Raw genomic sequence first — 27,749 nt, 5'->3', positions numbered from 1 at the left:
AAACTTATAATAAATAATTCACATACAACATATGTTAAATTACAGAGAAGGATTAAATTGCCATTTCTACAACTTTTTATAGATTTAGCAAGTTTCTAATCTGTTTTATATCAACAGCAGTAGGTATGCTCTTCATATTAAATTTAACATTGAAGGACTGTTTAGAGGCATTATTTATAAAGCAAGAACCACCAAGTGAGCATTACAGAACTTCAACAAATGTTTAGGTTTTTTCCAGTATCTGTTCTCAGAAAAGATTCAGGGGTTGTCTATCCACTTGGTAAGTTTCTTCCTCTTCATTACTCAGGAAGAGTTAATGTCATGACCTCCAGCTTCATTTTGAAATACTGGTTAAACCGAACAATTGCGTACCTATTCAAAGGGAGAGAGAGACTTGAGGTTATGAGCAGGTAACTCCTTGCAGGAGAACAGCCATGCTAGGTGGGACTAAGTCAGAAGTCCACCTACCCTGGTACCCCATTTCCAACACTGACCCTTAGCAGCTGCCAAAGGAAGAAATGAAGAATGGAGCAACTATATTATGGTACTTCTTCCCCATCCCACCTCCCCCCGCCCCCGCCTCAGACTGCGACAGTTTACAGACCAGATGCTGTTGAGGATCAGAGGTGCTGTTTTCATATTTAACAGTTCTTAAAAGACTGTCCAGCAAGTGACAGCTAAGATACTAGACAAATCTGATCTTGATCACTGCAAGAATGAGATCTGATTCAAAACTGACAAGTTTGGGGTTCTAGCACTTGTGTTTTTTAACTTGGTCTTTTGTGCCATCTAGCGGTTACTGACAAGTACTTCTACTTGGGAATAATTAGTCATAGGAAGAAATTCACATTTGTCTCATTCACCAAATGACACAACTAAGCCTAGTAACCTGACTTCGTCCAGGCAAGGAATTCTAAAGGGGGTCCTTTTAACCAAGCAAAATGATTCGTTCTATCAGCTTTCCCAGCCCCCCAGAGAGATTATTTTCTCTGCTTGTTGGCACAAAAGATCATTTTTTAAAGTGCTGAAGACTACCTGAACCAGAACGGCACTAGCCAGTGTCTCAGGAAACAGAACTTAAAATTCATGTGTATTACAAAGACTCTTTAAAAAGATTAGGACTTCCCAAGACCAACATTTCATGTGAGAAGAAACAAACAAGCTCTTTTTTAAACCAGAGCCCTGTCACTTGACTCTTGCAGTTGGAAGCATCGGTCTTGCGCCTGACAGACTGCACACAACAGTGACTAGCTTTGGCTTTTATGCCTTTGTCTCTCCAACAGACAGAAACCCACTCAATGCCCAAAAACATCTACTCCCCTAGCCCTGTTCAGTGTCTTGCTATATCACATGTTTTAACCCGGGGGACACAATAATTTAGAGAACTTTCAACAACAAAAAGCACAGGCAGACAGCTTCTGCTCTCTTAAAAATTGAGAGTTACAGGACAATCACATAGACCACGTGTGTTGCTCAGATCTTATAGTTTCTGACAGCTGGGGTGTTGGGATTAGATGGTCCCACAGGCCCCTTCCAGCCTTAAATATTCTACATTTATACGTAGCAAGCACACTTACCCTAGAAAATCAAAGTCAATGGTGGAGTATTTGGCTTGAATTAGGGCCCACAATCCCCAAAAGAAGTGGGAAGCCTAAAAGAAAAAAATTAGTCAAAGATTAACATTATATAAAATCCAAAATACAAACGTTCTCACATTGAAACAAAATTATCTGTAACAGAACTCCCCAAATCCAATCTTTTTGTAAAGTTACTGGATATCATTTTACCAAAGAGAACAGTAAGTATTGTAGAGTTAACTACTGGCAATCAGGAGTAAATCCATTGGACTCTTGACTCTCCCAGTGTCATTTTTCCAGAAAAGTAATGTTGCACATATGAAACAGGGCATCTGTTAAGCAAACTGATGTACAACTTCATATGCCATGTTAAAAACCACCCAACTACCTTATTTCTACTGCTGCTATTCTACATCCATTCAACTCCAGGGCAAAAATGAAATTCCTTTTGAGTATTTGGCTGCAACCTTTAGGCAATTATAACTACAACTCACTTTCACTATTGCCTTCAACAAAGGTGTACGATCTGTAGCTATGCAGGAGAACCTTTAACTCATCAACATTTACATACATTTTTCACCTGTTCTAAACTCACTTCTATGACAAGTCCAGGTAAGTAGCGTGGAGGTTCAGTTTCAGATTGAAATGATGGATTACACTAATGATTTGATGGTTAGTATACTCTGGATTAATAAATGCATTTAACAGCCAGAAACTTGACAAGCATCCTTATGGAAGATATGTCTGGACCACCCGTGTTACAAGTGATACACTTTAAAACTTCTGTTCAATAAATACTTACAATAATTACCTACATTGCTTCCCAAAGTTTGCCTGTAACACTTTACCAGAAGGGCAGAAGACAGATGCATGCATACATGCCTGAAAACACCTTAAAATGGCAACTACATACCTCTAGTTTAGATAACTTCATCTGAGAGTGAGTAGCTTGGCATTTTATATTTGCATCCATTAGCTTTAGGTTGTGCTTTCTCTTAAAGTTTCCCACATTAACTGACACAAGAGTATTTGGCAGTATTTGTGCACCATGTGTGGTCTATGGGCAGGTCTTGATCTGTTCTCTAAACACAACTCTATCCTCTCAAACATTAGCATGACCATAGTATAAAACTGACAAAACAATGCTATATATTTTAAGCTAGACCACCAGCCTACTTAATTGCAGATCTAACTTTCCTAAATGAATGGGTCAGCTGTTATTTAACAGTAAAAGAATAAGACCAAACAAACTGGTATTTTTAAGGCCTTGTACAACAATCATCTTCCTAGAACGCAAACTGTATTTCTGCACTGGCTTTTACCAGAAAGCTCAAAGTATTACAGTAACAGAGGTAAGCTTGGATTAGTCAGAAAGAGGTACTGAAGCAAGAAGAAACTGGCTTCTTGGCCTGTGACTATTTTGGCATGTTAATTCTTCAGAAGAACGCAAAATAAAGCCATCTAGCTATTGGGTAAAAGGCACTTTTGCCACATTTCCTGTCACATCCTCTAAGCAAAACATAGAGAAAATAAGGTGAATCTGTAAAGTATCATCAGAAATCAGAGACAAAGATTGAAATAAAGAAAACAGACAACTAACAATATAAATAATCAGGATATTTAAAGACAATGCCACATCTATTTGACCTATGCTACCTCCATGAATTACATTAATGGGTTTTTTTCCCCTGCAGGACAAGGCACTCCACTTTCAAAGGGAAAGAACAAGGGAGTGAAGCGTGTACATCCAAAGCCCGTATAAAAGACAGACTGACAGACAGGAGATGACTTAGAATGCACAACATACAGGAGAAGCACGGAACAGACTCACACAGCCAGCCCTCAGACTCTGCAGAGACACAGAGCTCCAGGGGAACCACAGGAGAATACATGTACACCTCACTCCAGTATAAACCACTAAGGGTTTTTTTTAACACACCACAGCACTCAGAGTAAGAAACTGGCAATTGCAGGCTTCTCTATAGCATTTAACATATTCTGATCAACAATTTGTTATTTACCAGTGCAAACTGATTGACTTGGACATATAGAACTTCCACTTCTTTTTCACTGACTTCTGTGCCAAATCCTTTAAACTCTTTGTAGGCTTCAAGGTAAGATCTCAGCCACTGCTCCTGTAACTTTCTGTTAGGATACAGGCTGTAATCTACCTCGTTTACTCCTAGAAAAATGGAAAAAAATATCCATTAGAACCTTACAGTATCTAAAAGGAGCGTTAGAATCACATTACTGGACTACTTTCCCCCTCCCCATGCCTAACACAGACACACACAACTCGGTAGGGACAAACGTTGGTGTTTTTACTTTGATCATCAGTTACATGTTGGCAAGAACTTTCTCACACACAATCAGAGCATTCAAAGCAGAAAGATTAATGCAGTTTGTTTTCAGCCACAGAAGTATTCTACTTGCATTTTGAGATTCAACAAATTTAAGTTTGAGAGAAGAGGCATCTGCCTTATGAAACAAAAGCCCTCCCAAACATACCAAATATTACACCTTTCATAGGAAAAGGACTTTTATATAACAATTTCCAAAGCTGAATCCTGATGCACACACATTGTCACCAGGTAAGCCCCTATTTGAGAAAAATTTTTTACAAGTCTTTCCTCCACAGGCTACTGGGGAACTAGGAGTCTTACCTTTGTAACTATCCTTTTTGTCCTGTTTTCTTCCTATACTGGAGATGCTTCGTCACAGGCCACACAGAGTCTGCCAGCAGTCCCGAATGTGGATAACAGTTTGCTGCCACTAGCTACCATTCCCAGAGGATTTGGGAATTCAAGTCTTAAATACACTGCAATCCCCTAGTATCTAAACTCTTTCCTGTGACAGATCCACTCAAATTTAGCTTTTTTTTAAAAAAACACAAGTTTTTACAAGATGGAGACAGAATTAGAAGTGAAGCACAACTGATCTTCCTAGGAAAAAAAATGGTTTTCCCTTTAGCTGTGTTCTTGTACTTAGCTCCTGAAAGATGTTGTCAGACTCTCAGAAAAAGACCCAGATGAAAGACAGCAAGCTTTCCAAATACTTAGTAATTTAAGCATGCACTCTGTTGGTAGTTTTGTGTTTTTAAAGTAATCTAGACTTCACATTCAGTTTGTGAAACAGTAACTGTGTCCTGGTTTCAGCCAGGATGGAGTTAACTTCTTTTGTAGCAGCAGATGGAATGCTGTGTTTGAGAGTTAAAATGAAAGCAGTGCTGATAACACCCTGATGTTTTTTAGTTGAGTCAAGCGGTCAAGGACTTTCTCAGCTCTTCATATTTCTCTAATTCATGAGAAAGGAGGGGACAAAGCCAGGACAGGTGACCCAAACTGGCCAAAGAGACTATTCCACGCCAATTACGAGGGGGGCTGATGGGAGAAGAAGCGGGCGGCTCCAGGACGCGTGGTTTTTTGGGGACGGTTGGGTTCCGGGACAGCTCTGGGTGGCACAGCCTGAGTTGTGTGGTTCAGTGAGAAACTGCATTAGGTATCAACAGTTTCAGAGATTTTTTTTTTTGCTTTAAAGTCCTGTTAGCATTGTTATATTGTATCTTTCTGCTATTTTAGTAAACTATCCATATCCCAACCCACGGGCTTTTGGTTTCTTGGTTTTGGGGTTATTTGCCCTTTCATTTTCCCTTCCCTTCCTTCACCCTCTGCCCCACTTCTCCCCTTCCTCTTTTCGTTTAAAGAGAAGGCAGCTGTGTGGATCCCGGCTCTCAGCTGGGGTAAAACCACGACAAACTGGTAGATTACGTCCCCTAATATTACCATACTGCACTAGCCATCTGTACTCATCGTTATGTAGGTTCTTCCTGCTGCCCCGTCTCCTGAAGTGGTGCAGCATACATGCAAGGTTATTTCTCTTGCAGAGTGCACTGAATGGGCATTCACTAGATTTGAACTAGTTTATGATTTAGTCCACTGACACCTTGCTCCTAAGATCCGACTTTTTTCCTATCACCCAGTCTTAGCCTTCACTTCTCATTTTAGGACAAACCAAGGACAAGTCCTTAAGACCTCGCATTCAAAGCCGTCAAAAAAAACACATAAACTGGCCATTTGGAACTGTGGAACCACATAGTGTATTCTCAATATATACTTAAGCTGTAAGAGACAGCTCACTGTAATGAAGCACTGTGAGTACATCTCTGCCATGTGACTTCACAGAAGGACACTGTGAAAGCTGCGTGATCTATATTTACCTATCTCTACCAAAGCTTAGGACATGATGTTCTCACTTGTGTGTTAGCAGAACTACACAGGAAGGCCATAACTGGCCTGGCAAGATGAGACATCAAGACATTTTGATACCATCAGGTGAACATGCATACATATACACACACATATCTAGAAACAACACAGAAAAAAAAATAATGTGCAGAAATAGGGGAGGGGGTTCTAAAAATAGTTTACCTTTACCTCAGAAATCCAGCTATTACCTGCAAATTCATTGAAGTGATTTCCAATGTCATAAGCCAGGTAGTTGTATCCAGAGTACTCATAGTCTATGAACTGCACGTCACCTATGTGAGACAACAGCAGCAACATGAGAGTCTGTATCAAATGAAGTCACAGCCCTAATCCTTTGGTGTCCTTTGAAGTTTTTTGGAGAAAATCACAACAAAACCACACAACTGTCCTTGTGCACAGTTGTGTGCACTCAAGCCATTCCAGGGTAAGGCTGTGATTTTTATGATACATGATTCCCTTGAATATTCCAGAAAGCTCTTAATTACTAAGAGCTTAGAATTCTCTATGGTAGCATAATTTCAATTTTAGCTTCTACCACATGAGGGCATCCCTTACCTGCAAAATTTTTAAGAAATACAGTACAAGATCCTTTAAACTTTATGCAGAAATAGCAGATAAATTTTTCCCTGACTTTAAAAAAAAACCATTCCTGTTTATTCTCGCACAAGTACACAGCCACAGGGGATTAACATATTGCCACATGCTGATATTTCCTGCTTCCTCCAATCACACTTACAAAGCAAGGCTATTCTTAATTGGTGCTTTTTTTAGCTGGCTTAAACTAGTCTCAAAAAATCATCAGACAATCCTCAAAACTGTAACACTGTACTGATAAAGCTCAAATACAGCCTCATGTTTCCAAAATACATTGACTTGTAGTGAGGCAGGGGAAAATGCTCCACTCAAGGTAATACAGCATTGAAGCTGCTCAAGGCTACCCAGCAGCAAGAGGTCAAAAACATTAACAAGACAGATTAGGTAAAACTAGAGCGCTTGTATTTTAAGGGAATACAGCGAAATTACTAAAAACTTTGGAAGAGGAAACAATGAGTTAACTTTAAAGCTACTCTACTCGCACTAATAAAACCTCACATTTCCCCTGCTGAAATGGGCAATTTTCACAGTTGCACTCTTCTCCCCCTCCAAACCTATTATTTTGATGACTAGCTGCATATTTACACAATAAAAATGTATTTCTTCTATTACAATGGACAATCTTCTCAGCATGACTTAAAACATCTTACAGATATTAATGCTATCACAGATCCAGGTCAAAATAAAAAAATATATCAAGAGTAATACTAACTAATGTTATGCATTTCAAGTGTCTAATATACAGTTTCCTTAGGATTTATGGATATTGCACATATCAAATACAATATTTTCATCAGGTAAATGTCCTGATGTGTCACGGAACAGCTTTGTTACAAGTGTTCCTCCCTGTGCAGTTCAACTTTACTGTATTTGAAATACTAACACATTAATGTTTTCCAGACAGATCACCTTGTCTAATACTTCTAACAGCAGTTAAACTCCACAACACAAATGACACCACTTAGTCACCATCTTCAAGTCAGAGTTCATCCTTACTTTCAAAGCAGGGGAGGACTGCTGCTTAATCAAGGTTATGAGAGTAAACCTTTTAAGATCTAAGAAACCAAGGTGAAAATGGCCTGCAGAGTGGGCTCCTCCCAGGAAAATCTTGTTGGCAATGGAAAATTCAGGTTCTCTGCATTCTGAAGGGACAAGAAATCTTAACAGCTGCTGCAGCCAAGTTCTTCTAATACTGTCAGATTAACTTCTGACACTGCTTGACTGGCAGATTCACACACTGCACTTCCCACTGGTTCTGTAGCACTACTTTTAAAGTTAAATGCCTGTAAATTACAAGCCAGTCAGAACGCACAGCCCAACCCCAGTGGATATGCTGCTGCACAACTGATTTCCTGAACCACCCCAGCCCTTCAAACATTTAACAGTGCTTGTGTTGAGGCATTTTTCTTCTTCCCTCACATAAAATACAAACACAGAAGGTAGAAACCTGCTTGCAAAATAGCAACATAAATACTTCTAAGATTTTAATGTACAAATTAATCTTAAGCACACCTATGTGCTATTATGCATTTTTAATTAGAGCTCACATTTACAACTTGTTTCTGTACATAAATAATACTTCATAGAATAAGAAATTGATTCTGACAAGATACAAGGGAGACTGTTACTAGGTACTGTCCTATGGGGAAATGCATGTGGAGCGAGTGATGTGATAAACCTTCAGCCAGTGCACAAGCACCACAATGCACGGCACCACAAGGCAGCAACAATGGCATTACCTCATCTGCAGCATATGATGAAAATTTGGCAGACTCACATTTGATAGAAGTTCAAAATGAAAAAGTCCTACATTTTTACTGATCTCTTTCAACATCACACTACTGTGGAACTCAAACTTTATTTTTTTGCATGAAGGCTCAAAATAAAGATGTATAGTTCTTTCTGTGAAGCTGAAGAGAGCAAAAAACTTTACCACGTCACAAATCCGTAACACATACACGTCCCAGCTACCTTGTTTTAGAAGCAGAAGAGGCTTCACATTAATTGTTAAAATTGCCATGGTATTAGAAGTGACTTCTAAGGTTTATGGTAGTTCATATGGGAAAGTCACATCTAAAAGATATAGCTTATGTTATTAAGCAGATAGCTTTTGTTTTGAGGCATCTCTTGAGTACAAAGAATTTTTATATCCCACTGATATCACTAGAAGCAGGCAGGCCAAGAGCCACCCGTGTCTAAGTGCATTTGTATTTTATTGAAGTGAAACATGATTTAAAGCTAAGCTTTATCATCTCTCTGGAGAAGGTACTGTTATCAACAGGGATAGAGACATCAAGAGTACCGAGTATTTCAAGTTGAAACACATTCTTTTCTTCCAGGGGTCTCCTGGTATAGACAACATGCAATGTAATCTACAAAACACACATAAAGACACAAAATGGAATACATGTTGTGCTTCATACATCAGAAATTAGTCTCTTAAATATATTATGTAGTAGTCAGTAGGTCATCTGCTAGATCTCCTCAAGGAACTGAAAGATAGAAGGGTGATGACACCTCTCTTTCTAGCTGCTTGCCACTTTGGACGTGTAAGTCATAGCTGTAGTTACCACAGCAGAATGATGCATCCTGAGTTCCATCCCATCCTGCTCATCAGGTGAGCCACTGAGGCCCTAGAAGACAGCTTCGGTAAAGACAATGATCTATGCTGTGAACATACTTCAAAATTCACAAACGGGTCATATACCCAAAAAGTAAATTTAGCTGTGAACACCCAATATCGCTTTGCAAAATAAAATAGGGTTTTTAGATCAAAACCAGAAGCCTTAAACATACCTCAGTCTTCAGAAGCACTGAGCACCCACAGACTCCTACCAAAGATCATAGAAAACATTGGGTAGGCAGAGGGAATAAACATAACAAATCTAGCTATCTACCTACATACTTAACTTCCTGGCAGGTGATTTTAATACATTCAAAAAGAGCACATACAGATACAGACAAAAGAATACTGATACTTTGTTTTACTGAATAGCAAGTATTTGAATACTTTCAAAACATCAGGTATTTTTGGAAACACCCAGGCCATGTTCGGAAAAAACACCTCAAACTTCAAGAGCATCAGAACACAAGTTCTATAAGCAGTACCAAGCATCAAGCATATTTTGACTATCTTGATGTTCAAAACGTAATTGAAAGCCACATGAAACGCTGAATTATGTCTTTCAAAGAGTAGATGACACTGATTTAATTACAAGTTATGTAAAGTAACAGTTCGAAATTTTTATATCCTGAGTGACTGAAAACAGACATTAACAGAACAGCAAGAGGCAGACTTCTCAGCCACGGCTTGAGCAAATGCAAATCAGATGACTGAACCTCTGTTAAATAAAGCCAATATTCAATATGCTATTCTGGTCTCATAAATAAAATTTAAGGACATGAGATTGATTCTTTTTAAAAGCAGTGTGTGGCACAATTATGATTTTTCTTTCAAATCTAAAAACTTAGTATGAACTTGTTGCAGAGGAGACACCTAGAGCAAAGCTCTGGGACAAGCCATAATCACTCTATCTGCATTGGACAGGAATCCCAGCATCTGTTGATAGTCTGTAGTTTGAACATATACCCACCCAGGGCCTAGTAAATGCACAAACAAAGCATTCACAAGCAGCATAAATACAGTGTGGCCAAAACCAATAAATAGTTCTTTAACTTGTGCCACCTTCTGAAAAGCCAGATAAACACTAACTGCAAGGTAGTTAACCTAGAAGGCCAATTCTCTCCAGTAACTTCAGCTTAGGGTCACCAGGGTCTTGTGAATGTGCAGAAGCCTTTCTAGACAGAAAAGTAAACTTACTAAGAGCACAACATCACCAAAGCTATTACCTTCATACAGTTTGATACCATTCCTAATGAAGTACATCTTTATCAAGATTCTATTTTTTGTTCTTGCAAAGTTATTTGTATACCAATAAAAGATTTTGCTCTGCTAAACAGAACTCCAGCAACACATCTGTTTGCACTTTAAGTTGAGCTTCCACTTCTAAAATCATGTTCTTCATCTTAAGACTGTGTTAATAGATAGTGGTGGGGTTTTTTCACTGTAAGAAGTACACTGTTAAGAAACAGCTTTCAAATGACCATTACTCTTTCTACTGATGGCATTGAGGTTTGGTTACTATGAAAACAGTCCCTGAGGTACCCAGATTGCAGAAGTTTTACAACACAGTACATGTGCAACATTCAAACTTAAGTTTAATAAATACATTTTTTTCATAGTTCCAAGTGTTTCCCCCCCACAGCTGTTGACAGCCAGTTTGAAGCCAAAGTACTTTACATGCCTCCCTCCTCCCAACCCTGTCCCCAAACACTAAGCACTCACACACTCGTTATTGTAGGATTGCTGATAAGTGATGCACTGCTGGCATTGTTTTTTCCTTCATTCTGTTTACAAAAAGAAAAGCATATAGCATTTGTTTTAAAAGTAGGAACTTGAAGCCTATTGACTGCGACAGTGAACCTTCTCAAAGAATTACTCTGGGCTCTTTTTGCAGCATGGTCTACTACGCAAAGTGACTACAAAGTTACTTGTATTTCAATGGGTCTGTTCTGGAATGCTGGAACTCAAGGTGGTTTCAACATTGAAGAGACCCACACAAGAAATACAGGTGTATTTTTGGTATAGTATCAAAATTCCAATGTGTCCAAGACCACAGGCTGGACATGCTTTTTGCTTCAAAAGTAATGTATATAAACCACCAGAAGACTGTGTTGTCTCAATTCACATGCTTTTAGTGCACATCTGATGCACAAATTGGTTATACATACAGAGCCAGTTTTCATACTAGAACTGACCCAGCGTGGTTTTGTTTTAATTAAGAATTGAGTCACATAAGCTTAAGAGGTCAAAGACCCATGATGACTGACGGAGAAGACTTCAGTTCCACCATCATTTGCTTCACACTTTTGTCTTAGATAGCAACAATTTCAAAACTGTCACAAACAAATGTGAGACTACCAGAAATGTTGTTCTCACTTGAAAACCAAAAATCTTAATCTAATCTCATTAATTTGTTGTGCTCAGCTGACCTCAGATACTTGAAAGTCAGGAAAACTGTGCATCTTTACTGCACAATGGCCATTTTAGTGTTCCAAGTTTGCCTTTTTTGTTTTAATATCCTGTTTAATTGATTCATTTAGTAACCGAACCTCAAACCACTACACTCAAAAAATAAAATAAACTGTGGGTCTATACTGAAGCTTTATGTACTTTAAAGGCATTATTAAATAATATTAATTACCATATAAACATTACAATAAAAGAAAAAATTAATCTTTGCAAGACATACTGCCCACAACTGTTTACGTAAAGTCTGTATTTACAAAAGAAATCTTTAAGATGCCTATGTACCTCATGCAGAAAGTAAGTCACTGAATGTAGCATTAAGTATCATTAATACTTCATTATTAAAGTGTCTTCCCACATCACAAACCAGAAAAATACATATGATACTGTCTTCAGTACAGAAGATAATGTCTTCAAGGCTATTTTTAAAGATTGTATGGGTTGGGGTTTTTTTCCTTTTCCTTCCTAAAAGCTTTATATGACTGGAATAGAATTAACATGAACAATTATATATTCTGAAGCCTAGTCACACATGCTAGGAATTAACAAATTCATTAACTCAAAGAACAGTGAGGAACACCAACATTCTTCCTGTATACAGTAACACACATTATAATTATGCAACTTGGTACCTGCACAGGATTCAGTACCATTACATAGCATCTTAAAAGCTCAAACTGAGTTTACTGAACACGTCAGTATGACAACTCCACTGACATAGCAAACAATTACAGCGTGAACATAGCCACTCACTACTTACTGTTTAATTCAATACCTACCTCGTTTCTTGTTGTAAATAATATTCTTACACAATAGGTCATTGTGACAGAGTACCACTGGTGATCCTAAATTTGAGAGTCTTTCCTTCATCCAGGCCATCTCTTCCTGAAGAACTTGAGAACTTGGAATGTCATTTAAAAACCTTGACAGGTATAAGAAGTTTGCGGGTTAATATTCGGTACTGTGTTTCACACCAAGCATCTGTAATGAAAAAGCTTACTTTCTTCTACATTCTTATTGCAAATAATTCAACAGACCTTCTCCCAAACCAGGGTAATCTTTTCCTTGGCACAACAGTAGTCAAATTATGACAATTATTTCCCCTTCTCCTCTCAGAAAAACAATTCTCCGAGGACTGTTTCTGTTATAAACACGACAGTAGTAGTCCAGAAATCAGGGGTAGAACTTGAATACAGCCCTTCACGTTTTTGAAGAAGATTAAACGGGCTATAGCATGAATTTCATGTACTTTTTGCTCACATTACTACCTTTAATGATACACAACAGTAAGTACTAAGTACCATACATATCTATACAGAGGAAACAAAGTCTTCTTTTTTCTAGTCACATTAAATATGCTTAAGTAGTCATTTTATCTTCTAGATTTATAATTAACTACTCATGTCTTCCCAGTTTTCTTCAGAATTTCACATTATAGAAGAAAAAAAAATCAAATTTGCTAGGGCATTCTTTACAATGCAGCAAGAAGGGCAGTTGGGTTGGCATCAGTCATTTCCAAGAAGTTCCATGAAGAGTGTTTTTAAGCTGGAATCTGCTTCCCAACAAACACTTCCACATTACAGTTTTTAACCTAAAGTTTTATTTGCCTCCCTGAGAAACACTGTTTAACTCAAATGCTAGATTGCAGACCAGAAATTTTATTTAGGATAAATACTGCTCCTAGTTTTGCTCTCATCCTCTCATCTCAATCTTTCAGTGACTAACAGTAGAACCCTTTGGAAATAGTTTATTTTTTTAAGCTCCTAAGAAAACACCCACAGATTAATTTACAACTCAAGAGCAATATTGGGATGCTAAACCTAAGATTAAATTAAACCCTTAAACCCAGGTGACATTATTCACACTCCATGATAGGACACATCTAGAATGACTGGGTGGATACCTTTTCCTTTTCTAGAAAACACTGTGGGAGCTCATCCCAATACCCAAAACAGACTTCCATTAACTTTACTTTTATATCACCCAATTTTGGAAATATTTATAAACTGAACAAATACAAAACAACAAACAGTACTCCTGCAACTGCAGGAAATACTTTTAGTGTTCACTCAAGAACACAGGTCTCAGTTTGAGACTGATGGATCTCTTAAAACCTGTTGAGACAGCTACCTTAAGTATGTGACCTGACCTTGAGTCTTCAAAAAGAATAAAGATAGCTACCATCATTCAAGCATCCAATCAAACCAAGAGCTATTTTTATATACACTGTATACCAAATGAATTTAAAGATTCTCCTTACGTTATCTGACATACTATTTCAGTATGCAAGAGTATGACAAAATTCAAAATTTTACAACATTTACAACGTGTCAACACAAACTTTTAAAAATACTCTTCTCCCCCTCAATCAGAAAGAATAGGAACTCAGGAAAGCACATAGTAAAATACCTACCTTTTATTTACTTCCTCATCTGCAAATTCTGTGGGTATGAGAGAGAAATACTTCCCCATCTTCAGCCACAGGTTAGATTTAGGGATCCATCCATTGTGTGCATGAATGGTGTGGATTTTTGCAAGTTGTCTGGCAATGAGCCTAAAAAAGTTTAAATTAATGTTATACTTAATGTGTATTTGACAGTCTTTATCATTTTTACTAGCAAGATAAGAAAACTACAATATATATTTAACACAATAACTGTAAAAAGTGCAGCCAGGGATCCCAAAGATGGTCTAAAAAAAAGCGGCACAGTTATAGGGTAGGATCTTTCAAGACTCAAAGGTCATTAGCAGCACTACTTGAGGGAAAAGGGAGGGAGAGGAGTTCAGTTATAGAATGTATACATCACCTATATTTACAGTCTACTCTTCAACTTACTTATCTTTAGAAAAGTTGACTCAAACTAACTGCCACTCTTAGGCAAATGCACTTCAGTGTGTACATTAAAATTCTTAAGACATCAGCATTTTCTGTTCACTACTAATAGCTTAAAAAACTGAGTCTTCCATTGAGACAATCTCAGAACTATTCATAAAAGGAATGTATTAGAAACAGCTAGGAGTACTTGCTTTAATCAACTCCGGCCCGCTACAACTCCACCTAATAATAACAATGTGGAAGTGCTAAATACAATAAGCAGATCTATAATGAGTGCTCAGTCTTCTGGGGAGGCTGAAAGGATCATTTGTTCAGCACTGAAATACCATGATCACTAAGACAGAGGACAGTAAGCTGTTAAAGAGTGTGACCATCAACTTAATGTAGGCTTACACAAATGCTTCTTTTCTGTCTGCTCATAAACTAAGCTTGAGAGAACACCGTGTATGAATCATAGAACTTGAGTAACGAAGTAATAATAAGTACAAAAAAACCATAAGCCACTTACCTGAAAATATCTGGATTGCATACATGCTCTGGATCCAGTGCTTCTCCCTGCATGAACTCGTAGCACAGACCATTATTGAACGTACAGTATAGTTGAGGTGCACAGCCGTGGGCCTGCAATACACGGAAACTCTTCACTTCCTCATCTCGATCTACTAAGAGCTCGGTCTTGTTTCCATAGATCCTAACTAGAACAACATCATCTGTTATGTCACCAACGTAGCAGCCAATTAATTTATTGGTGATTCCATCGGTGAACAGCTGAAAAGTAAAAATAATGCATAAGCAATTCAGATCTGCACTTTCAACACACAGGCAAAAAAGCAGGGTTATTCTTCACTTCAGAACACACAAGTGTTTACTAGATTGATAATGAACAAAATTCATCTTTAAGGTATAGAAAAATCATGAAGAAAACCGCGAGCATGTTTACCAGTAACATGTGAAAAAAGGAGAATGAAAACGTTAGTGAACTACAAAGATCCTACATGGAAAAGGCAGTAACTGAAAGCTGAAAACTGTAAAATGAGTTTCCACATAACCTCCCCCAAACTGATGGATTAAAATGGCTGAAATCAAAACCCCAACAAGGCAGCAATCCTAAACCAGTATGAAAACAGTCATGAATAGAGGCAGTATGAAAACAAAACCTGATTTTGACACCCTTCGGAATTTCAGTATTTGCTGATCAGTGCACAATTAGTAAAAGATACTCCTGGAGTTCTAAGCTACTACTTTTTAAAAGCAAAATTCAGGTCAGAAAAGTTCAGTGGTTATCTTCCCACTAGCCTTGAGGTTTTACTGAGAACAATTCATAAAGTCACTTCGGCTCCTCTACAAATTTGAGGCAGTACTTAAAATTCAAGATCCCAAACTTCAGCTTTAGTACCATTCCAAGTTTAAAGGCTTCTGACAAGACCCACTGTCCTCCTTATCATTAAGATGTATATAAAACAATTTTTAAAGCTCCACAATTTACTAAGAGTGCAACCAGTCTGGTCACTGATGCTTGAACATACTGAGGATGAAGAAAGTTTCTGCAAAAACAAGCAAGAGCATTCTTTGAGCATTATACTTACATCTAGTGGTGATAGTACAGATGGTACAAGCTCCCTGCTATGGAAGGGGGGATGGAGGTGGGGGGCAGGCTGTAGACCAAAAAAACACCACTCTAACTAGTGCTTTTCCTTTCACATATCATGAGGCAGCTTGTAAGAGTCACTAAATATGCTGAACTCTTGCAGATTCTGTTTGACAGGCAGGCTAGATCCTGAGTTACTGGGCTGCATGTACCCAGCTGCACGTAGCCAACACTGAGCAGCAGAAATACCACTCAATGCCTGCAAGAGTAACACAGCAGTCCTTAATCTCCTACAACCCAGGACCGTTTTACAGCTCAGAAAACAGGTGGTCGGCACTTTCAAAGTCTTTGCACTGTGTCAACTTGAACTGAATGTTTAAGAACTGCTAGGTGAACACCACCCATCTTACTCCAGCTGTTAAGTGACTGAAGGACAAGCCTGTAACACTCTGAGGTGACAAGCAACATCACAAGGAAAAACACCAGTGTTTTCCTAACTACTGAACAGTTTCCTGCAGGCTTAAGCATAAGTAAACTATTTAAAGTCAAAGTTCTCACAGCAACTGTAATTTATATTCAAGTATAATTTTTCTGTATGTGTTCAGTCATGCCTCTTCCCCCACTCCATTGCCCACAAAATCCTATTTAAAGCTTAATTTAAAAAGTGCAAACCCTCTCAAGTAGTACAAAGCCTCATTTAGTGCAAGGTCCCAAAAGAAGTGAGCAGCGAGAAGCAGCTGCTAGTTGGTTAAAATACACAATTTTCCTTTAGGTGGCCATCCTTCAAGTTTAACTTAACACCTCTCTCAAGGAAGTACTTTCATCATTAAAATTGTCATTTAGATAACTTTTGGCATACGCACAAGAGACAACTGGAGATATGGTCTGATCACCTTCATCAGAACTTTTTCAAACTAAGTTCCTCAAGCTGCAAGCAGCCTTTTCTTTAACACCAGCCTGAAGATTTTGGATATAATTTAATTCAAAATTGTCACACAAGTCAGAAAATCAGCTGAAAATTGAAACCCATTTATAAGAATTAGAATACTAAGTGTTCAATGACAAATTTGAATTCCTTATTCACACATCCTCCTCCATTTCTTCTCACTCAAACCTCAAGCCAGACCCAGAACAAAAATAACACAAGGAGAGAGCTGCTGCATTTCAGACCTTATATTAAACATTGACATCTAAAGCATTTGTTTCATTAAAATCCCTGTAAACAACAGGCATTATCATTCCTCAGAACACTGAATAGCTTGGGTTGTTTGGGACGTTGGTGTTCTTTTGAGCTAGTTCAGAAACATTTGCTTTCTCCACCCTTTTCCAACAGGTAACCTTTATTTTGAAAGGTAAAGTCATATTGTTCAAACACATGAGACAGCTTAGTTGGAAATCTCAGGGGTGTTAAGAAATCAAGCATCAGAAACACTTTTAATTCCTAAATTAAGAAAAAAAAACACCTGAAGTTGAGTCAAGTCTCCCCATTTAGGGAAAGACAAGGCTTCCACAGGGAAAGATACTGTGTTTTAGCTATTATGCCACGCTTTCTTCATCACACCTATGGTTTGAAGTGAACAAACTCAACAAGAAATATCTTATGCTTCCTGAGGAGAGACACAGACTAGCAGAAGATATGAGGGTACTTGGTTTTTGTAAAGAGTCACAAACACTTAATATTGCAGAAGTTCAGCAAATAACATGCCTTTTATCTACACAGAGCAACCATAAATTCCAATAAACCTGCTTATGAAGCCTCCTTAATTGACTCAAAATTAAGGCTTTACAATTTATGGACACATTTTATTACTCGCTATTATTTTAATAATCCAGAATTAAAGTACTAACCCAAACAAGGAATGAAGAATGTCTTAGCCTTCACAGCAACTTAGTAACATTAGTCAGTACAACTAGGAAAACTGTATTGTTTAGCACCACACATGTGTACTTACATTAAAATTAATACAACTGTACCCTAGCACTTTTACTTGACAACACAGGTGTTAAGTGTCACAGGTTTTTTTTAACACAGGTGTTTTAAGTTTTCTCTGTGTACATAAGCATACTGTTGCAAGAATGTACATGAGAAGGTTGATGTGCTTGTGCAGTATAACCTAATTTCAATAAGGAGTACTAAACTATATTTCAAATGTCTTGTAAACCACAAATTACACCTTTATAAAATATTCATTCACAAGCCTTCCCCTTGTAAGTGTATTGTCACAGAACCATTTAGATCAGAAGGAACCTTCAGTGATCATCTAGTTCAATCTCCCTGCTCAAAGAGGCTTTTAGCTTAAAGCCATTACCCCTTTTCCTATCACTCCATGCCCTTACCAACAGTCCCTTCTCCAGCTTTCCTGTAGGCCCCCTTCAGGTACTAGAAGGCCACTATAAGGTTCCCCCAGAGCCGCCTTCTCCAGGTTGAACAAGCCCAAGCCTCTCAGCCTGTCTTCACAGGAGAGGTGCCACCGTCCTCTGACCATCTTCGCGGCCCTCCTCTGGACTCGCTCCAGCAGCTCAGTACCCCTCTTGTACTCTTTCAATTTCTTTCACTATCTTTCTTGTATTGGAGTACCTGCAGTACTCCAGGTGGGGACTGAGAAGAGTAGAAGGGGAGAACTCCCCTCCTTGATGTGCTGGTCACGCTATTCTTGATGGTTTTGAGCTGCAAGAGCATACTTCTGGCTCATGTTGAGCTTGTCATCAGTCAACATCCTTAAGTCCTCCTCCAGGTTGCTCTCAGTCCATGCTCATCATCCTTCACTGGACTTGCTTCAGTTAACCTGTGTATCTCTCCTACTGGGGAGCCAAGGACAGGACAGCACTCTACTACAGCAAATCAATCTATGAGTAGTGATTCTCATACATTTTCACATAAAGCAAGCACTAATTCACCAAACAGTTTAAAGACCACTTTGCAAAGTGATCTGTGCTGATCTGTCAATCAAGTTAATGTATCTTGCCTGCCATATGTAAATCAAAAATTCAGAAATGAAACATTAGAAAAAAGCTCTTATCCCGGCATTGCAGGACCAAAAGAAAAGTGCAGGTTCTGTGTAATTAAGGATCAAAGCCAACAGTATAAAATTCACCATCCCTTCTGAAGAGAGAGAAGTCTGTCGTCTTTATCAAACAGCAAAGGTGGCTAAAAAAATAGCCTGTAATTCACAATATAAAATGGCACTGTTTCAGAACACTGGAACCTGTGCTGCCATTTTCTACTTCTCACAAAACAACCCCCTAATGAAGCTTGTCTTTTTCTCCATACAAAATTGTACTATAAACCAAGACAATGCTCTCAGGTCATCAGAAACAGTGATACTACCAAAAACCAGGACATTAGGGAGTACTGATGCAAAGATGAGCAAGAATTTGATTTGCTTATGCTACTGAACAGAAACTTCTGGCCACTATACAGCTTTTTTTCATACTGCACACTCATTAGTGTTAATAAAAAGAAGTCAACAAGGAAATTGGACTCCCTCAACTGATAATTTAGGAACTCTAGTTATTAGCATCTATTTGTAACATGCTGCTATAAGTAATTATTTATACCCAGGAGCATTTTCATTATTGCTTCTTAAAAAGGCAGAATGGTTTGCTTACTTTTCTAATAACATTATCCACACCAGCAATTTCCATATTCTGTTATATGAGAAGATCATAAGAACGTAACAGTTGCTGTATTCTTTTATTCAGAACGCCTGCACTGCAGCACTTAAAGAATCAGTTTAGAATGCCTTGCCTGAAACATAACCTGAGATGCAGCAAAACAAAACAGAATTCTATAAGAAAAGCATCAGCTGAGCAGCATAAACAGAGAAAGGACTCTGATTACATGGGTAAGATAATCAATAAGCTCTCAAGGCCATGTGGAAGATGATGGAGAATCTAAAGAATGTTACCAACAGCAGGTAAAGAATTCTGGAAGTCAAGAAATGCAGAGACAATAGAAGTCAAGAACAATGTAACACAAAAAGATTCTGGTACTCTGGTAATTATTTAATTTTAATATTATAATTAATTTTAAAATATTGTGATAGGTACTTATCACATTGTAGTAAATACTTTCAGGTCACGTGGCACAACACTAAAACTGAATTCTGAAAACAGTATTTATACCAGACCACAATCCAGGCAGATCTAGCTTGATGCCAAGGCTTTCTACCTCTTGGGAACAAATAAGAACGCTTTACCGAAATGCAGAGTGAAGGTGAGAACACTACACATAAGCCTGAGTTACTCAAATGCCACCTCAGAAAGCGGCACGTGCCAGGGACACAGACAGGTCAAGCAAGCCCAGGAAGAGCAGAGAAAACTCAACCAAACCTGAAGCAGCACCGTCAGGTTATTGGATTACTGAAAAGGGCACATGATGGGTATGTTCACATCTCCTAAGTGGGTGGGTGGTTCAAGAAGAGCACGTATCTGATCCTATTGTTCCAGGTGTTCACAAAAAATGAGAAGAATGAGAACAAAATTACACTCACATAATAAGCATACGCAGACAGAAATGAAGTGTCACGGGGCAAAGCAGAAAGCACTTCTCACTCTCAGAAGAGACAAAGCCACACAGCCTTTCCTTCCACAGACAGGCACAGAAGGAAAAATGCAGAAAACAGTACTGTACTGCTGTAGAAACTAAAGTGATGTGAAGTTTCACCATAAGCAAGAAGGGATTCCTCCAATTCTGCTCTGAACCCCACATTGTACATTAAGATGTCCAGAAAGGAAGACTTTTTGTACATTCTTTAATGCTCACAAAGTTTCAAGTTTGTACTGGAAGCTGTAATTTTGTTCTTTCTAGAAAAGTATATACAGTATATATCCACAAGCATACATCTTAAGAACTTCATTTCTTGAAACAAGGCTAGTTCTTTCTCCATCGTTCTTCTACAGCTATTCCTAAAAGGAGGACAAAGTACAACTGAAGGAAAATACAAGCCTTAGGTAAAATCTCATCTATTCACTAACTGGCCTTACAAGAAACATTCAAAGGTCTCCAGGCTCTGAAGCTGTACCCTCTAGTTTATTACACTCAGCAGGCAAAAGCCACCAACTACATCTGTATGGGTTTTGTTGGTCAGGTGACCACAAACAAGACCTACTGGTGTTAAAGTTACCCAGAGGCTAGCAGGGAGAGTCAACGACAAAGCTTGGCCATGGGCTGAACTAGTAGCTTTCCAGTGAACTCTTGGTGTGCTCATCATCCATGACAGCAGTCTGGAGAAAGCAGCACTACCACTACCGAAAGCAGCTCTACAGTACTACTAAAACTTTTGTTTTCTAACAAACTGTGAGCATTGCAGCTTCAAGGAAGAACACGGGGGGGGGGGGGGGGGGGGAGGGGAGGGGGAAGCTTAGTAGGGTGGAGTTTTCTTGATGTTGTTTACGGGGGTTTTTTTAAAGGCCTTCACATAAGTTGCACATCCTCTGTATTCTCAATACAAAGACCATATAAAATGGCATTCGGTAGCCTATCAGAAAACACTATAGGCAGGGGAGCCCTTGCAAGGGCTGTTTCTGATCTAAATGCATGACAAGATGTCAGAAGAAACCTCCAAAGAGAAATTATGTATTTCTCATGTTGTTTCAGAATATTGCCCTAGTTGGAAAAAATCAAACTTCTAAAGTGGTGAATCATTTTAGAATCTTGCTAAAAAATTTGTGATCCTGATGAAAACAGTTACAGACAAATGAAAAAATCCACTATCAGAAAAGCGTAGATTTTATTCCAATTTGAAGAATTAATTTGCATTCATCCCTTACAAGATTTTGATATAAAATGGCCATCTAACAGTAAGGGGAAAACCAGGAGGAACTAAAACATCTTAAAATAGCCACCTTCCTTTCCAACCTTACAAGCCTACAGCATGTTATACACTGTTACACAGCCAGACCCAATCTGTGTCTAAGCAAATAACAATTCTCTATGTAATTGGAGCCAGTCATCTAACACACTTATAGCATGCACAACTGGATTACATCATGCACTACTCTACAGCAATTACACAAACGTCACTACATGCACAATTGCTGCCTCACCCACTGATACCACAACCCCCTTTACAACAAGGGATTAACATTATCAAACTTCATCAGAAGCTTAATAAGAACAGAAAAAACAACTGCCTACGATTCCCATTTACTTTGACATTGTGTAAATTACAGTTTACATATCAGCAATGCAGCCCATTCTGAAACTCCTCACTTTTCTTACTCTTTCCTTTGCTCATCCATTCCCACTTCAGAGGTATCAGCACTTCAGGATACTAATCCGTGAATTCAGCCCTTCCTCTTGACAGGACAACTATCACAGCTGCTGGAGAGCATGATGTCCTAAAACACAGCTAAGCAATAAAAATCACCCTGGACAAATACAATGACACTGAGATACAAAGTAACATAACTTTTATTTCCCACAGACCAACACTTTATGTTTCCATTCAATTATTCCAATGCTTTAAACCCCTATTTAAATTGTGAAATACTTTAACTAGTTCAGAAATCTGACTCTAATCATCTTTGTAAGCATGACTGTCTTGTGCATTCGTATTTCACAGACACAGAACAGATTTTTTTGCAAAGAATTACAAAATGCTGCAGTAGTGAAGCCATGTAAAGTGCTGATAAACACAAAGATACATACAGCTTGCAAACCAAGACACACTACCAGAAAACAATCAAGGTCCCATTGCATCAGAGAATTTAAAACACACCCAAAAACATAATTACACTTATTTGGAGATATATCTGAAACTAGGAGCTGGAGGGGGAAGTGGGAAATAAAGTCTCATTGAAGAATTTGATTCCCTTTGCAAAACTCATCTTCCCAGACACACTCCCTGCTAAGGTTTATGCCAGGGCAAAAGCACTGTTTACTAGCATATATTTTTAGATACCTGAATTTTGCAGCAGATTATCTTTGCACAGAAGGCATTGTGCTGGTGCACCTAACTAATGGTATTAATTAACATTATTAATATTAAACTTTTCCACCAATAAAACCACAGAGCCTTAAACATTACTTCAGAATGGAAAGAAACACAGATTACTTTTCCTGCACCATAACATTACACTGCAGACAGGAAACTATGTTTTGACCTACTGAATCCTTCATTAGGACCAAGTCTACAGGATGTAGACTAGGTCACAGAATAAAAGAATCCTGAATCTGCACTTACTGAAGTGGTAACTGCCCTCCCCACACTGTAACCACTGATTCTCCTTCAAATACTAACGAATCTCCATAAGAAAGGGGAAAAACCCCTCTTAAAATGCGCAACAGATTCCAAACTGCAATTGCATTTTGTATTATGAAGGGTGATAGAACCTCTTTAAAGCAATGAAAAGTGAAAGCAGTTAAGTTTTCAGCTTTCACTAATAAAGCTCTATAGTGAATAGAAAAACTGGAATGTCCCTGCTTTAACCCTAGCTGTTTACAAACTCAAAACAGGGTTGATTTGGTTTCAGAGCATTTTTGCTCACGAAATAAAATAAACCCAACTGTTTATCATATTCACCACAACCCATTTCTGAATTTAGCAAGCAGTGAGTGAGCTTTTCAGCTGGAGGTTGGGGAGAGTGGCATCCAGAGATACCCTCCAAGCCAAACTACTCTGCAACAGTACTACCAATATAGCTGTTACAGAATCAGAAGTGACTACTTCAAAAAGCACCACTTGTTTTAATGCCATTGCTTTGTATTACTGTAAAGCAGAGAAAGCAAACCTCGAGATTTCAAGAGTAAGAAAATTTAACACCCAATGCCACCCAGCTCCTAGTACACCCTCAGATGACACGTGTACCTGAGCACAGTGTCTAGACATAAAAATTTTATTTTATTTCTCCTTACCAGTGCGAAAGAACATGAATACTTACACTCTTGTAATGAAAATATTCACATACAACTTGAGACAGAGGAGATGCAGCACAGTAGAGCTGCTTGTGATTCAGCAAATAATTAGCAGTACTTATGGATTCTACAGACTTTCTGATAAATAATTTAATAATAGATTTAAGGACGTAAGACAAGTTATTTTCACTCTCTTACACTTATGTTCTATGCTATGATGCAAAAAACCGTTAAAACGTACTCATGATTTTAGATACTTTTATAGGAAGTGATGATTAAGCCTTAAAAAATGTCTAACTGCACTGTGTAAAAATTGTTTAGCTGACTATACAAAATGACACGCAACAGCAAATTTTTGCAAGAGACGTTAACTTCTTAAAGTCAAACCCTTGACTCTTGCTGCTGTTTTTACCCCAAGAAGTACTAAGAACAAAGGTAACTAACAGCAGAGTTTAACAAGGAATAGTAGTTTGTTTCACCTATCAGTTTCTCATCTACTTCACTATGATGCTGTTTCAGATTAGTCAAGCATGTTTTCCATGCAATACCGATTCTCATTTTCACCTCCCTCCTAACTGTATGTCCTTCTAATGAGGGGACTCCAAGGCAGGCCGCCTGTTCACCCCATCCTCTAAACAAGAACAAATCATCTTTCATTTCAGCATCTTGCTGTAAATGAGGCATGTGTAACTTACAGATTGCAGCATCAATAGTGGCAATACAACTAGTTTCAAACTACACCTGTTCTTGCAATTTACCTACACAAAGCAGTTTGGAAACAGACTAAAGACCTAAAGGCAAAAGGTGAGTGAAGAGCTTCACCAACAGAACCTTCTGCTGCACAAAAGGAGTAAAAGTGAGTTGAAAAGTTCCGATCTTAAAGTAATTTGCTTAAAAGAAAACTCAGAAAATTTTTAGTCAGAAAAAAAAAAAATCTAACTGCAGACAGTAGTCTATTACTTTCCTATTGCATGACTGGTCAAATGAGTGCCGGTGTTTTTTATTCTGTTAATTGCTTCTTCTCAAGAGGGTGTCACAGGAAGCTAGCAGCACTTTTTTTTTCCTCCTCAAACATACTAGAACTTCCCCAAAAGGCGAGTCATCCTTTCTCGATAAGTGGGGGGTTTTTTTCACATATTAGTACTTCTGGATGGAAGAAAAATATTCTGTAGAGAAGTAACTTCTCAGAGAACTAAAATAACAAAAACTTGTTTAATCTTAAGTAGCCCTGCAAGGAGCAGGGTGTTGAACTCTATGATCCTTATGGATGCCTTCCAATTCAGTATACTGTAGGATTAACTCTTAACAACCTTGTTAAGCATCACATGTTGTAAAGTCCTTTTCATTGCACCTCAAGATGCAGGGACTGTGCTCAACCTCTGATGAGAGCCGTCAAAGACATTAAACCTCATTAGCTTTATTTTCCTAAAAATTGGACTGGTACACGTAAAGTTTCTTCTTCTGTAAGTGAACTCCAGAAATCATCAGCCAATTTATGTGCTACTACCTCAAGGTGCTCAGCTTTGCTACGCGAACTAGTTCCAGCAGCCTCAGAGGAACTTCACTGAACAAGACACTTCCACATATGAACAGCGGCCGAATGACACCGTTCAAGAGCATATATTAAACCGCCCAACGACACACCAGCTGCTACTGAACTGCTATTTCAGCCAGGTAAACTGACCGAAGACTCGCACGGAGCCAGGTTAAGTACATTCTAGAAGCAGCAACGCGGCCAATCCTCAAGCAGATGACTCGTCATAAATATGAATGATCGCTCACCTAGAGAATGCCACAGGCTAAGCGGCGATACTTCCGAAGGCGGTCAAGACCGCCAGATGACTAACTGATCAAGGACGTTAGCGGGGCCTACGCTTTACCGAGATACCGTCAGCCGGAAAGCAAAACCTGCAGCGAATCCACGGCGCCGATTTGTACTTATGTATTTATTTACTGCACGGGCAGCGTGGGGAGAGCTCACTAAGGGCTCCGCCGCCGATGGCGCCCAGGGGAGCGCGCCAGCCCAGCGGCGTCCCGGCTGCCGTTACCTCGGCGGCCGTTACCTCAGCGGCCGCCCCCCTCCGCGCAGAAGCAGCCAGCCGCCTTCCCCCGCCCCCGCGTCGGTTGCTGTTCCTCTCAACTGCCCCGGGGAAGAGAGAAGTCGTGTGTCGTCGTCCTCCCCCACACATACCGCTTTATTAACGCGCCCTGCCCGCCACAGTCCCGGAGAGGGTGAACCTCACGGGGCACTCCCCTTCCCCTCCCTCACCAGCATCACAGCCCTCGGTCCCCAGGCCGGCGGCTGGCATCGTGCGTGCGGCAGGATGGAAGGGCCGCCAGCCGAGAGCGGGTGGAAGAGCTCTCCCCTTCACTAACGGGGGAGAGGAGCCAAGTTTCAGCGGGGAGAGCACGGAAGGAGGAAGAGGAAAACGAGCGATGGGGAAGGAGGAGAGTCGGGAGGGGGCAGGGGATGCTGCCGCGCCGACACGCCCCGCCGCCAGGCTGCCTGGCAAATGGGGCTCAGCGCAGGGGGCTGCGTTCGGAGAGCGAGGAAGGAGGGGGAGGGGAAGGAAGCGAGGCAGCAAGCTCCCCCGCACAATGGCCGCCCGCCCTACCCCCTTCCTTCCTCTCTCCCTTCCTTTCTCTCCCCGAGGTCGGGCTGCCGCATCTCACGCCGAGGACCGGGGCGTAAGGGCCCGCGACGCACCCGGCCTCCGCCGTACCTGCAGCGTCACCTCCTCGGGTCTCCAGTGGGGCCGCAGGCGGCGCAGGAGCTGCAGGGCTCCCTGGCGGTAGCCGGGCCCCTCCCGCTCGCTGACAGTGATGTCCAGCTTGGGCACCTCCGGGGAGCCGGGCGGGACGTGGATGTAGTTGGACATAGCGGCGGTTGGTCGGACGGGATGGGACACGGGGCGACAAGGGCAGGCAGCTCTCACTAGCGTCTCCTCAGCGACGGAGCCGGCAACTGAGGGGGAAATTTCCACTTCAGCTCTCGATAAAGCGGCTCCACCTCCCCCCCGGCTACGGCGCGGAGCAGCCTGGGAGAGCGGGCGGGGTTTGGCGGCGCCCTGCCCTCCGCTTCCCCCGATCTCCTCACCTGCCCGCCCGCCGCTGCCTCTCCCTCAGCAACATTCCCGCGCCTCCCACCTGCTCCTCGCTGGAGCCCACCACATTAGCGGGGCGATTAATAAAAGCTCCTGGTGGCTGCGCAGGGGGAGCCAGGAAGGCGGCCGGTGCGAGAGAGAGGGGAAGGCCTTCGGCCGCCGCCCGCTCCTCCCCAGGCGAGCGGGGCGTGAAGGAATGCGGCCGGCAGCTGCCCTGCCACCGCCCAGTCAGTCACTGGGCAAACGTCTGATTCTAATCAGGCTTTGAGTTATCTGCTGCGGTTAATTTTTGTCTTTAATTTCTCTGTCAGTCTTCGTAATACCCCACCACCTGCCTTTTGTTTCTGCCGTTCCTTCCCCTGCCTCGTTCCGCTTCCCAGTCGGAGCCAGTTGTAGTTTGATACCCTTTGTGGTACCTTAGGGCACGGAGAATCACGCTGTGTGCCAGCCCTGAGGAAAACATATTCCTCAAGATATCCTTTCCATGAGCAATACAGAACAGTTAGGAAAACCTTGCTGCCTCGAAGTTATTTTCAGCTCGCCCTCCCCACAAAATATGGTGAGATTACACCACAGCATTCTACTGATCAAGAACAAATGATCTTGTCTATTTTTAAAAATATTTTGAGGGTAGGCCCTGTTACTCCTACAGCTACCTGCCTTCTGTCACATTCTGTGATCTTCCCACTTCACGAAACACTGATCTTCCCACACAGAGAACACTGAAGGCTCAAGAAGTTCCTCTGTTATAAAGCAAGTTTATTAAGTTAGCCTAAGACACAAAACCTATGTAAACATCATAATGGCCATTCTCTTCCCTGAATAGTTGTTACTCTTA

At 40.2% G+C, this 27,749-nt stretch overlaps 1 protein-coding gene across 2 annotated transcripts; it reads right to left on the bottom strand.

Annotated features, from left to right (window-relative positions):
• Positions 1 to 246: 246 nt before the first annotated feature.
• On the bottom strand, positions 247 to 26,686 carry ETNK1 (ethanolamine kinase 1; the record flags this gene model as incomplete). 2 transcript variants are annotated; one of them, XM_084277320.1, is made up of 9 exons in its annotated part: positions 247 to 372; positions 1,578 to 1,651; positions 3,599 to 3,759; positions 6,031 to 6,114; positions 10,786 to 10,836; positions 12,305 to 12,447; positions 13,939 to 14,079; positions 14,870 to 15,129; positions 26,531 to 26,686. In XM_084277320.1, 9 exons carry the CDS (start codon positions 26,684 to 26,686, stop codon positions 300 to 302), a joined length of 1,143 nt encoding a protein of 380 aa, XP_084133446.1. In that variant the 3' UTR covers positions 247 to 299. The 2 variants fall into 2 exon arrangements, with proteins under 2 accessions (XP_084133446.1, XP_084133447.1); XM_084277321.1 differs by lacking the exon at positions 10,786 to 10,836.
• Between the last annotated feature and the right edge of the window lie 1,063 nt (positions 26,687 to 27,749).

Source organism: Gallinula chloropus (assembly GCF_964237585.1).
Source record: "Gallinula chloropus genome assembly, chromosome: 1".
NCBI lineage: Eukaryota > Metazoa > Chordata > Aves > Gruiformes > Rallidae > Gallinula > Gallinula chloropus.
Note: the sequence above shows the minus strand (reverse complement) of the source record. Positions and strands in the feature narration are given on the sequence as shown.